This window comes from Carex rostrata, chromosome 19, assembly GCF_964058835.1.
Source record: "Carex rostrata chromosome 19, lpCarRost1.2, whole genome shotgun sequence".
In the NCBI taxonomy this organism is placed as follows: domain Eukaryota; kingdom Viridiplantae; phylum Streptophyta; class Magnoliopsida; order Poales; family Cyperaceae; genus Carex; species Carex rostrata.
The window spans coordinates 2,024,423-2,038,295 of NC_135936.1; the positions used below are offsets into that span (position 1 = coordinate 2,024,423).

Below are 13,873 nucleotides of genomic sequence, written 5' to 3' on the forward strand. Positions count from 1 at the left end.
GTAACTCGGTCTGGGACAATTTCAAAATAAGACCCCAAAATATAAAGAATTGTACACCTTGTCCAGGCCGTGACTTACATGTCCCGGGCAGCACATGGAAAAGTTTTTTTTTTTTTTTTTTTCTTGAATCAGTATTCTTAAAGAAAGAAAATACACCTTAGTAAAAAAACATAAGCTCAGTGTTGAAGAACCTAATTTCATATATTTTTGAAGAATCTAATTATTGTTGTTATACAGATCGAGAGGCAATTAATCTTGAAGGAAAGGAAGCAAAATTAAATAACTATTTTGACTTTTGGATTATAAGTTAAATATATTTTAAAGAAAAACAGCTGTTAAACTGATTGACCCACTAATCCGACTAGTGAATTGTTAATCCGAAATTTTACCGGGTCGATGTTTGATCCAGTTGAGTCCCATTTTTAAATATTTGTCGTTTAAGCTGTTAGTATGGAGAGAACACTTGTACAAACTGCATATAAATATTTAAAAAAGAAAAGAATAACCAATTGAGCAGAGCAACTGCCTGTTTTGATTTGCATACAAGCCCATGCAGTGTAGCCCGATCTATTGGAACTTGTTAAAAGTATACTTCTAGCATCTGCTTATATTTTATAACCCATAAAGCCCAAAGAGAGCAAAACAACTATAGGCAGTAGGCACCACTAATCGCTGGAATTTGTTGATCCTAATTAGGCCTGAGAGGAAACAAAATGTATAAATGTCCATAATAGTAAATTATTAACGGAAGGGGAGAACAAATCAAACCAGCAAAAATTTTGTTCTAAGAAGCACTGCTAATGATTGAACGATATACACAATTCTTTTCCGACACAAAGAAAGGGAAAATAAAAAGGAAAAACAGCATGCTTTGAAAATTGAGTAAAAAAAATATACTTCTTAGCAGCTTAAAAACCCAACACGCGAACAAACAGATTCATCTAATTATAAATTGTCGGTTACATGATTTTGCATTCGACCTTTTTACCTTTTTTCACTAGCTTTGTTGCATCTGTCTACCAATTCAGAGAAGGAACAGCACGAGGCCGACCCGGTACAATCAAATTCCCGGCAGTGTCATAAGTGATCACTCCTGAATAATCTGGCAACTGGCATTTCTCACCCATCAAGATGCCCTTTTGCCAGATGCACGGCTCGCCTTCAACTCCTGGCTGGACCTGGTACACGCTTATGACCGGCTCTGATCGCCTGAAGCTCATGCTGCTCACTATACGCCGCCACGGCTGGGAATGCGAGGCGCATGCCAAGAGCAAGGCGGCGCAGACCAAGAGAAACCCAGCCGTTGCGCCAACGGTTGACGTGATGTTTTCAGTTATTATGGAGCTATTGAAGAGATGACGTGGCATTTTTTTGGTTAATATTTTGCTTTCCTTCTATCTTTTGCGATTACTCTTTAGTGTTTAGTGCGTAGGGAAATTCTTGTGTATATAACAGGTGGTGATTGTGGAGTTGTTTGATTTAATATTGTCAATGGATTGTGAAGTTCTGTGGTGGTTTGGTTGGTGTTGGTGTTGGTGTTGTTTCTGGTTTTAAGTCAATCTGAAGTCTAAACTAATTTCGGTTGACCCATTTCTCCAAAAGCAAGTCTAAACTAACCCATCTTCTTTTCAGAAACCAGCCCAAAAGCCCGGTGGAGGCCTAATTAGACTCAGTCTAAAGTGGTGGGTTTTTTTTTTTCCTATTACAATTCATTTATTAATTTACTCAGCTTTCAGAGCTTTTTTTAACATTTTGACTTTTAAGCAGGCATTTTCATATATTTTCCACAGCACGTTCTTCTAACTGAGTTTCTTTTTCTATAAAGATCCTGAAAAATAAAAACAAAATGTCATGACAATATTGTTTGTGTAAAGCGAACGCTACGAAATATTTCAATTTATCGAAACTTAAATCATACTTCTGGATCAAGTTGGTACAGTGAAAATAAAATGAACCGTTTCCAAATGTTTATAAAATACAAAGTTAAATTTCTACAGTTAGCATTTAATCAATACTGTCACATTCTGATTAGTAAGAACAATATAATGATTTTAGTAAGAACAATATAATGATTTTATGTTTTCAAGATTAGCTTGAAATCTATTTTTAAATTATTTTTGTCTATTCTGATTTTTGAATGGATGATGATGTATAATACTTCAATTTTAAATGTTTGACAACTCTATACTTAACAAGTTATATTGCACATCAAATATGCTTAAGTTATAAAACTGAATGCGAACACATGAATCTAAACGTTCATGAGCAACAATTCTTTCTCTCGCATTGCATGTGTTTAGAAAAAACATATTCCGAATTAAAAAAAAAAAAAAAAAAAAAATGAAGATTTGTTGGATATCAAGTCTTAAACACATGTATTGCAATATCTTATGAGCACGTGAATTCAGAAAAAGATGTGTACAATTATCAATTCTCTGAAATTAAAAATATTGTTGTAATATATTTTAGGGTTAATTTTCTATTTACTCTTTTATTCTTGGTTATATCTATTATATTCCTCAACTATGGTTTTTCTTTTCTATTTATCATTTGAGTTAATAATCCACAGTTACATAATGAGAAAAATTTGTTCTACGGATAGTCCAACTGGAGGAAATCACATCCTCTCCAATATCTGATAAGGTAATCTTTTACAATTATTAGATCTGGACCGTTCTTTTTAACTTTGCACGAATCTCAAAGCCCAATAATACTGCCTCTACGGTGACCTGAATCCAAAACCAGTTGAGATTTAATCTCAAACTGTAAAATGAGGGTAATCCTCTGCAATACAACTGGAGACCATGCCTACGCCGAAAGCCTCTGTTGGCGCCAAGGGAACACAAGAGGTGAGCCCTACAGAAAAAAACATTTTGCATGGGTCTTATCCTCTTCTTCTCCAAATGCACCGGCCCTTGTTCAAAAGTAGGCCCCTTTTTTCTTGTTACTCGATAAAAGGGGCATGATTGGTCTTTTTGCATGTGCCTTGTCCGTCTTGTAAACATGTCACATTTTCATGTCTATGCATTTTTGTTTCTTGATTGAACGTTTTGCAAAATCACGCAAATGCATGTAATAGGTTCAACTGTTAGAAAGGAGCGTGAAAAGGAGAACGGTTTGTGTTATTTATTAATTTTTTTTTCAAAGTTTAAATAATTAATTTAAATAGTTCAACATAATCTTCATATACAAATTTACTTGCATATCAAATTTTATTATTTTTTCTAAATTTTTCATTATTTTTTAGATAGTAAAAAATCTCTTGAGTAAAAATCTGGACCACTCGAAATTAGTGACTTTACTTATCTAAGAAAAATGTAAAATTTGGTCTCCGAGTTCATTTTTATATGAAAATTATATTTAACAATTTAGATTAACTGTTAAAATTTTCAAAATAAAAATATAAATCCATAGTATGAAGCAATCCGTAATATACATTACCATAGCCTCACTCGTTGTAATTAATTGAATATCACGTGTAAATTGGCAATCCTAGATCAAGAACTTGATTTATGTGCCAATTATCTGACCACTTGATAATTTCTTTTTCTTAGAATTTGCAAGAGAAATTGATTCAGCAAAAACGATTATAATACATGTTGCGAACGCAACCAAATTTCTGCAAATCCAGAAGAATAATATGTGCACTTTCTAAAAAAACCCGAGATTTTTATATTTACCCAAAAAAAAATATTTTTTATTAAAAATAACCACGGTTCGGCGAAATTTTTAAAAATACCCAACCCGTGGAAAAAATCCACGGCCAGGAATTTTTAATTCCGCCCCGTGGAAAAAATCCGCGGCCCGGAAATTTTAATAATTTTTTTTTTCTGGAGATTATGCTGTTCAGTTTATTTGGAATTTAGATTAGTTTGAATTGTTAAGTTGGAGGTTTGTATAAATTTTATTTGTATGAATTGTTAAGTCAGAGTGCTTCTGAATTCAATTTTGCACCTCTAGTTAACATAGTAAAGCATCTTCAAAAATCATGAAAATTGATCGACATGCAGTCTTGACATCGTAAAACACGACTTTGAAGTTTCACAAAAAATCTCAAAACAGATCACGAGATTATCATATCTCAAAAATTGCCCGAACTGTTGAAGGAGTGCTTCTGAACCCAACTTTGCACATCTGGTTAACATAGCAAAGCATCTTCCAAAATCATGAAAATTGACTGACATGCAGTCTTGACATCGTAAAATACGACTGTGAAGTTTAAAAAAAAATCTCAAAACAGATCGCGAGATATCATATCTCAAAAATTGCCCGAACTATTGAAGGAGTGTTTTTGAGCCCAACTTTGCACCTCTGGTTAACATACCAAAGCATCTTCCAAAATCATGAAAATTGACGGACATACAGTCTTGACATCGTAGAACAAGACTGCATGTCGGTCAATTTTCATGATTTTTGAAGATGTTTACCTATGTTAACCAGAGGTGTAAATTTAGGCTCAGAAGAACTCCTTCAACAGTTCGGAGAATTTTTGAAAGATAATATCTCGCGATCTGTTTTAGGATTTTTTGTGAAACCTCACAATCATGTTCTACGATGTCAAGACTGCATGTCAGTCAATTTTCATGATTTTGGAAGATGCTTTGCTATGTTAACCAGATGTGCAAAGTTGGGTTCAGAAGCACTCCTTCAACAGTTCGGGCAATTTTTGAGATATGATATCTCGTGATTTGTTTTGAGATTTTTTGTGAAACTTCACAGTCATATTCTACGATGTTAAAACTGCATGTCGGTCAATTTTCATGATTATTGAAGATGCTTTGCTATGTTAACCAGATGTGCAAAGTTGGACTCAAAAGCACTCATTTAGCAAATCGGGCAATTTTTGAGATATGATATCTCGCTATCTGTTTTGAGATTTTTTTTGAAACTTCACAGTCATATTTTACGATGTCAAGACTGCATGTCGGTCAATTTTCATGATTTTTGAAGATGCTTTGCTATGTTAACCAGAGGTGCAAAGTTGGACTCAAAAGCACTCCTTCAGCAATTCGGGCAATTTTTGAGATATGATATCTCGCAATCTGTTTTGAGATTTTTTGTGAAACTTCAAAGTCGTGTTTTACGATGTCAAGACTGCATGTCGGTCAATTTTCATGATTTTTGAAGATGCTTTGCTATGTTAACCAGAGGTGCAAAGTTGGACTCAAAAACACTACTTCAGCAATTCGGGCAATTTTTTAGATATGATATCTCGCGATCTGTTTTGAGATTTTGTATAAAACTTCACAGTCGTGTTTTACGATGTCAAGACTGCATATTGGTCAATTTTCATGATTTTTGAAAATGTTTTACTATGTTAACCAGAGGTGCAAAATTAAATTCAGAAGTACTCTGACTTAACAATTCATATAAATAAAATTCATACAAACCTCCAACTTAACAATTCAAACTAATCTAAATTCCAAATAAACTGAATAGCATAATCTCCAGAAAAAAAAAAAATTAATAAAATTTCCGGGCCGCGGATTTTTTCCACGGGTTGGGTATTTTTAAAAATTTCGCTGAACCGTGTTTATTTTTAATAAAAAATATATTTTTTGGGGTAAATATAAAAATCTCGGTAAAAAAACTGTCTTGACATTTATGACATGGCAGTTCTAACAAAAAGGTGCCGAGACCTCGATCAATATTTATTCTATTAAAATATTAACATTTGTACAAAAATAAAAATCTTTATAAAATTTTAATATAGATTATCGTACTGTTCATATGATTTATTGATTCGAAAATACTTTTTAAAAAAGCACCATAGAAGAAAAATATATTATTCAAATATCCGAAACCTTTTTAAATGCGTACAATCGCACACCACCACGTAGCTGCATGCAAACTAAAGTTTAGTTATAGAGTCTGCACAAAAAAATTAAAAAAAAAATTGAATTTAGAAGTCGCAACCGTTCCTTGAATATTTTTTTTGTTCCGGCATGCTGCTGAAATTTCGGGTTTGGTTTGCTGATACCTTGACCTGAGCTGCTGAGCATAAAACGAGGTGATTGAATTAAATGGAGATACCAACGCACACATTACATTAGAACCTTTTAAAATGTCCCAACATTAACGAACTATATACAAACATCTAAAAAACAGGAAAATGAATAATATATAAATGAAAACTAATACTAACGACCCTAAATCCTTAATATTCTTCCTGTAAACCCAAACTCCAAATTTATTAATCGAATTTGCAAAACCCGAATCCATGTTCTCTCTACCAATTTAACTGCTATTCCCGCCTTTGATCAGCGGTTGTTGCGAAACCTTCCCCCATTCCTCCGGAGTGGGGCTCTTGACCTCCTTCAACAATGCAACCACCTCCTTCATTGCCGGCCTTTCAGCCGGGCTCGGGTTTACACAAAACATTGCAATGCCTAATGTCTGAAGCATTTCTTGAATTATTTGATCAGGCATGCCACGCAATCTAGGGTCAAGCAGGCTTACTGCCGGCTCAAGGCTGCCCATTTTGTCCCTTGCCCATTCCACTATGTGGAGGCCCACATCGGTGCCTGCTGATGGTGGGGACCGCTCAATTGCAGCCCGTCCGCTGAGTATTTCAAGGAGGACCACCCCATAGCTGTACACATCGCTTTTCTCGGTTATATTTGTTGTGTAGCTATATTCTGAATATAAGAAAACAAAATGTCAGGGTTAATTTAAATGTGTTGATGCACATTTCCGGATAATAATAGGTCAAGAAAACAAAATTTGAAAATATGTGGTGTTTGACATATCTGTTGCACTATAATAGAGGGATTGTAATAGAGGTTTAGTCAAATTAAAGTTGATTTGAATTGAAGCTGTGACAGACCTATTAAGACAAACTTGTAAAGACCTATTGCTCGGTTTGCAGAGGAAACTTGAAATGGGTAATTGAACATGAAACCCTTGCCTTTAGCAACAAGATTAGGAAGAGGCTCCATAAATACTTGTTTGAGTAAATAAGGCTCCACTGGTACTGGAACACTGGCTTAAGTAACATTTAAAATATACATTGATGTACTTTTGATTCCTATCATTGACCTAAGCAATTATCAACCAATTCCTAGGTCTCCTGTACTTCAACTAAAAGCATTTAAAATTTTAAATCTAAAAAGAAGACAATTAGGCAGTGCCAACTAATCAACCAGAAACCAGGTAAAATTAATATTATGTTACAGTAGAATAACTTGCCTGGTGCAATGTATCCATATGAACCAGCAATGCGCGAAATGGCATGGTGAAAATTTGGTGAATTCATCAGCTTTGCCAGCCCAAAATCCGCCAAGTAGGTTTCATATCTCGAATCAAGCAAGATATTATTACACTTCACATCTCTGTGTAAAATTGCCGGCACACAGTCATGGTGCAAATAGGCCAATCCTTGAGCTGCACCCACTGCAATTTTATACCTCGTGTCCCAATCCAGACTCCTATTTTCCTTTAACAATTGTTGCAAATTGCCATTGGATATGTAGTTGTATATAAGAAGCTTAACACATTTGTTAGAACAATACCCAAGTAGTTTGACAATATTACGGTGCCTAATGTGCCCCAAAATTTGAATTTCAGCTGCAAATGCATCAATCAGCTCTTCATCCCTCTTTGTCTTCCACAATTTTTTAACAGCTACTATTTCTCCATTTGGCATTTCAGCCTTGTACACAACCCCAGAACAACCTTTCCCAAGTATATTCTCATCTTTCAAACACTCCAAAATGTTATCAACCGTGAAATTTAATTTTTGAAACGGCGTAAAGTTCCATGGATAAGAGAAATCATCTCCACCATGAGATGATAGCTTCTTGGCTTTCTCAATTGCTAGCCTCCTCTTTCGGTTGATAAAAAACCATGCCGCTATAAGCATAAAAGCGATCAAACCCAATATGACACATACCAAGACAATGGTTCTGATTGACCTTAATGCGGTACGGCGAAAATCCGAAGAGCAAGTGAACCCATCAAAGGATTGACACAATTTAGGATTCCCAACATATGAATTTGGGGAAAGGGTTCGGAAGAATGGGGTAACAGGTAATGGACCCGAGAAGTTATTATTTGATATGTTAAGGGATGCAAGGCTTGTGAGCATGCCCAAGACTGAAATGGGACCATAAAGGGAATTATTGGAAAGATCCAAGGCTTGCAACTGGGTTAGAGCTGATAGTTCTTCAGGCAACAGACCTGAAAACTGGTTTGAGCTCAAGTCCAAGCTAATGCTAAGACTCCTCAAGGACCCAACCTCAGGTGGTACAGAGCCCGATAGCCTGTTATAGCTAAGGTCAAGCATGGTGAGCTTTTGTAAATATTTAAGGGATGCCGGTATTGCCCCAGAAAGGTGGTTATTGTTCAACATGAGCTTATTAAGGTAACTAAAATTACCAAAACTCGCCGGTATCTCTCCTGTCAAATTATTATGACTCAAGTCAAGTTGTTCTAAATTCATCAATGCCCCCAACTCAACTGGTAACTCACCCGTAAATGCATTATCATGCAAGTCCAGTAACTCTAGTACAGTAATGTTACTTATCTCTGGAGGTAGCTTTCCAGTAAGTTGGTTAGAGTAGAGGTCCAAGAAAACAAGGTTTTGAAGCTTACCGAGGTCTCTCGGTATTTCACCTGACAGCTGGTTCTCACTGAGACGCAATCTCACTAATGACTGACAGTTAGCCACACTTGATGGGACCACACCTGTCAGTGAGTTACCCAACAGGAGCAATTTACTCAACTTCTTTAGACCAAAAATTTCATCTGGTATTACGCCAACAAGCCGGTTTTTCGAAAGGTCTAGCGCATAGAGTTCAGTGCAATTACCAAGAGAGGCCGGTATTGCACCAGAAATCGAGTTACCCCACAGGAAAAAGTTTTGCAAGTTCTTTAAATTACCGATTTGTGGAGGGATGGTACCAGAAAAGGTATTCTTGTCCAACTGTAGGGCAGTCAAGCTAGAGCAGTTGCTTAGTTCAGCTGGTATAGTACCAGAAAGTGCATTATCTGACAAGTGGAGTTGCTCCAACAGGGCCAGTCTTCCCAACTCCCCTGGGACTTTACCTGAGAGCTTATTTCCAGAGAGGTCTAGAATTACCAAGGAAGTGCAATTAGATAGCTCGCCTGGTATTGGACCCGTCAACCCGTTTCCCCAGAGGTACATACTTGTCAGCTGCTGTAACTTCCCAAGTTCACGGGGAATGGGGCCAGTAAGCTTGTTCATGTGCAAGTAGAGATTCCGCAACTCTCTGCAAGACCCGAGAGAAGCCGGTATTGGGCCGGAAACATCAGTATCATACAGAGCTAGTGTTTGGAGGTTCACCAGGTTGCCAAGCTCGGGCGGTATCGGACCCGATAACCCAGTAGCAGCGGCACCAAATGTGGTGAGGTTTGTTAGCAGCCCGAGTTGCAATGGTATTGGCCCGGTAAGGTACGGGTTACCACCTATTCGAAACTGAGAAAGAGATGTCAGAGCACCAAAATGAGAAGGTATTGTACCGTTGAAGAGATTGTCTTGGAGGCAGAGAACTTGAAGTGAGGTGAGGTTAGACAGAGAAGCTGGTATCAGGCCGGTGAACTGGTTGGAATTTAGAAGCAAGAATTGAAGGGAAGAGAGAGAGGAGAGAGAGGACGGTAGTGGGCCAGTGAGAGAGTTCGATGAAAGGTCAAGAAGGCGGAGAGAGGGTAGAGAAGGGAAGGAGGGAAGTGTGCCAGAAATGTTAGATGAAGAGAGATTTAGCAGCTGGAGGTCAGGTAGAGAAGAAAGTGTGGAAATGAGGGAAGAAGTGGAGGAGAGATTGAGAAAGGTGTTTGGTAGAGATAGAGAAATGACCCGTGAAGAAGGAGAGCATGTGACACCTTGCCATGAGCACGGGGTGGCGGAGGAGCGGTCCCATGAAGGGAGGAGAGAGAATGGGGTGGAGGGAAGGAGCGAGAGAAGCGCCTTCCCGTCTTGGGAGAGAGAATACAGCGTCTGGGTTAGAGAGAGAAAGATGATGAGCGAGAAGAAGGGGTTGATGGTGGTGGCAGCAACCATTTTTGTTCTCTGGGGCGTGGGTAATTACAGAGATGAGAGAAGCATTAATTTTTAGAGGAGGCAGCACCGCAGCAATGGTGGAATAGTAGGAGAGTTTTATTCAAAGAGAGATGATCATGGAGAAATCAATAACAGGGGGAAGAAAGAAGGGAAGGAATGGGAAGAGAAGAGAAATGTGGCATGTGAGAGAAGCGTAGATTGGAGAGGAGAGGGGTTGCTTGAGATTGAAACTACGAAGTAGAGTTTAATGTCCATTCGGGAGACCGGGAAAGGAGGTAATGGTCTGCTTTCTCTCACTCTCTGAGGTTTATTAGCTTCTAAATGGTCTTATCACTTAGGTCTCTCATCTCTGTAACTCTGTTATATAATAATATATGTACGAAGACCGAGATATATCTTTTATGAGAGGTATTTTGAAATATAGCAGATAGTCTAGTTCTAGCAAGTAGCAACTAGCTACTTCAAGGATTGTATATAATATTAAAAAGGATACAATGTAATTAAGCGTAGTTCGTGCCAGAAAAAACATTATGCAATAACCAAGATATGATTGAAATTTATGTTTCATCAATGTTCTTTATCTGTTTGGTGATACTCAAATTTTCATCCGTGGCTTATCTTATTCTGTTAGACGCAGTTTTATTTTTATTTTCTTGTTGGAAAGCTTATTTAATTATGTTCATTGTGATCTTATTGTAAGAATTAATATTCAAAATTAAACATGACAAAATGGTCTGAAGTGTTATGTTGTTATTCACAATATGAATTTTAAGATCCTGATTTGATAGTTGACTTTTTTTATCTAAAAGAAACACACAAGCTCGAATTGTTAACATCACTCACGAATAATTTCTTTTATCATATCAACAAATTTATTTTGCGTGCTTCTATTATATCAGATTGTCCTAACAAAAAACGCATGATCTTATAAATTGCTTTAGTAATAACAATGAAAAAATCTTAAAATATCAAGCTCTTTGTAAAAAGTTTATGACACTAGTATCTGTGATTTTTTTTAGTAACTCTAATGTATATCTAACTTTTTAATTTGCATTGTACTTTAGTGTATATCTGGATATGTCAAAAATAAAGACTATTCGGAGTAATAATGTGCATCTAAACAATTTTTTTTTTTTTTTGTTATTTATAATGGTTAGAATAGATATTATTCTCTATTCCTTGTAAATATTGAAATAACTATTATTAGGAAGTGTGAAGATATAATTTTTTTTTTTTCGGATTTCCATCAACACAGTTCCGAAATGACAAAAATGACACAATTTTTGTTATCTCCACATCATGACAATTTGTTTGAGATCCTACATGCCTATAGTTTCTCTTAATTAGTACCTTATTAACACTATTATTTATCAATTACAGCTATTCACTATTCTAAATGTACAATCGAAACAACATTTTTATTAATCCAAATAGTAACATTTCACACAAATATAAAAATCACTAATTTTTCTCTATTTTATTTACTATTATCAAATTTCGATATTCGATATTCGATATTCGATATTGTAGCTCCCATCCAAATGCATCTTTAGTATACATCATGAACATAATAGAAAATTTATTTTCAACAATATTAATAAATTATGTGTCTTTATAAAAGGAAATCATTCCCGCCTCCATCTCTACACAATTAATAATGCATTGCATTAATTTTTCTTTCTTATCTTTCAATCACTAAATTGAAAAAAATGATCCTTTCTAAATAAAAATATTGTTATACACTCAAATTTATATTGTATCCATTGAATTAACATTCAAGTACAGTATTTTTTTCAAATATAATTTACTAGACATGACAATATCCCTTAGCACATTGACTATGGTTATATAGTACAATCAAAATAGAAATATATATCAATTATGCATCCAATTGGTGGTACTCTATTCAAGAAACACGGAGACCTTTAGCATGTATCAACTTAATCTGATGTTTATACTAAAAATATATATATGTTAGAGCGTTTTTAAAAGAATAGAAAAGGATGTCAAACTCGCCTGAGTTTGTCCAACTAAAATCTAACTTGCAAATAAATAGGTACAATAAGTTCACAAAATCGTTCGCTTCCATCGTTCCACGCAGTGTTTTAAAATGCGGTTTTGTTCATGCATGCAGAAGACCACTGCATACCGCATATACAATATGCGGACGCATATGCAGATTTTAAAATAAAAATTCACGTGTGTGTGTGTATATATATATATATATATATGTATACATTTATATTCATATATTTGAATTTATTTCCACATAATGACATAACCAACAATAGTTTTTTCACATAAATTCTAATTAAAATACAATAAAATTATCAAATTAATCAAGCATATGCCGCATATTCGGACTGCATGACCGTATATTCGGACCGCATATGCGGCCACATGCTCAAAACCGTATGAAAGAACCGCATGACCATTCTGAGCACAGCTACCGACTGCATAGACATATGCGGCGGCATTTTAAAACACTGTTCCACTTCCGCGTGACCTAGGGCTGCTCCTCTTTGTCCCATCTTTTTTATGGGGCCCATCCAGGTCTTTAGCCTTAATTTATGCCACTGTAGATAATGTATTTTTCTTCCTAGTACTCGGAAAATGCTGACTAAAAATCTACCAGCAAATGCAACTGGATGACTGGATCCCCTATTTGCACTTTTCAAACCTTTTACATGGTTATGGTGTTGTTCACTGGGTTTGAGTAATTAAATGTGCCCAATAAATTTTTGAGCAGTCAAAGTGGAAATAATTTTCCAATGACTAAAATATAATAGTCAGTTGTTGGATACATAAATTTCCAAAAAAAATTGTTGCTTCATAAATGACCTAGTTTGACTCATCTGAGGACTGAGGAGCTCTCGTGACTCTTGTATTCTGGTTAAAATACTTTTTAGCATTTATTATGGCATAGCATTTTAATTTCGCGACTTTTTTGCTTTAAAGTTTGATATTATTTCAAGGGAACTCTTCAGAGCTCACAAGATATATATATATATATATATGAGTAAGGCTGCGTTACTTCGCGAATTAAACGGGATGTTTTAATTCGCGCTCATATCTCAAGTCTCGAAGTTCAAATAGCCAATTCAAACCGTTAGATGTTTAATCTATATTAAAATGTGCTTGGAGACTAGATTTTACATTTTTTGAAATTTTTTTACTATTTATTAAGATGATTTGAAAATTGTTGTTTTTATTAAAATTCTGCACAATTAAAAAACAGCGATTTTCAAACCATCTCAATAAAAAGTAAAAAAATTCAAAAAAATGTAAAATTTGGTCTCCAAGCACATTTTAATATAGATTAAATATCTAACGGTTTGGATCGGCTATTTGAACTTCGAAACTAGAAATATGAGCGCGAATTAAAACAGTCCGTTTAATTCGCGAAGTAGCGTAGCCTTACTCGTATATATATATATATTACAAGCCTCTAATAAGAAAGGATCACAATTGATCGTATTTTTCATGTTCTTCTTCAGGCATTGCTCCGCCGATTATTGGTAGACAATCTAATTGCATTATCTAATCACAGACACTCTAATAGTCAAATTGCAATTTAAAACATTTTAATGTCTTTTAAGACATGGAGTATTGGAGCAAGCATTATTTTATTGATCTACTTCTTTTCAATCCCCTCCATGAATAATTAGCAATTTGGTAAAAGTAAATAATTAAAGAAAAACAAAACATATTTCTATTTTGGGCCCTAAAAAGGCCCAAAGAACTCTCTCCCAGGAAAGCCCAATGACACGCTCATGGGGATTTGTTAAAACACCCAAAATCCTAATCCCCAAATAATCTAATCCCTAGGTCCCATCTAGTCAAATTACAATCTTG

General features: G+C 35.5%; 1 protein-coding gene across 1 annotated transcript; it reads right to left on the bottom strand.

The window, feature by feature from the left end:
• Positions 1–5,996: 5,996 nt before the first annotated feature.
• Positions 5,997–10,134, bottom strand: LOC144571832 (Leucine-rich receptor-like protein kinase family protein). Its single transcript, XM_078321211.1, has 2 exons — positions 7,189–10,134; positions 5,997–6,638 (listed from the first exon to the last, which is right to left on the bottom strand). Exons 1-2 carry the CDS (start codon positions 10,016–10,018, stop codon positions 6,238–6,240), a joined length of 3,231 nt encoding a protein of 1,076 aa, XP_078177337.1. The 5' UTR covers positions 10,019–10,134; the 3' UTR covers positions 5,997–6,237.
• Positions 10,135–13,873: the final 3,739 nt, after the last annotated feature.

What these genes read in the sequence shown, in the direction of transcription:
- LOC144571832 (XM_078321211.1), bottom strand. Translation starts at nt 10,018, where the DNA reads ATGGTTGCTGCCACCACCATCAACCCCTTCTTCTCGCTCATCATCTTT. An exon ending in ATATGGATACATTGCACCAG is followed by an intron (nt 6,639 to 7,188) that starts GCAAGTTATTCT and finishes TCTTATATTCAG; the next exon opens with AATATAGCTACACAACAAAT.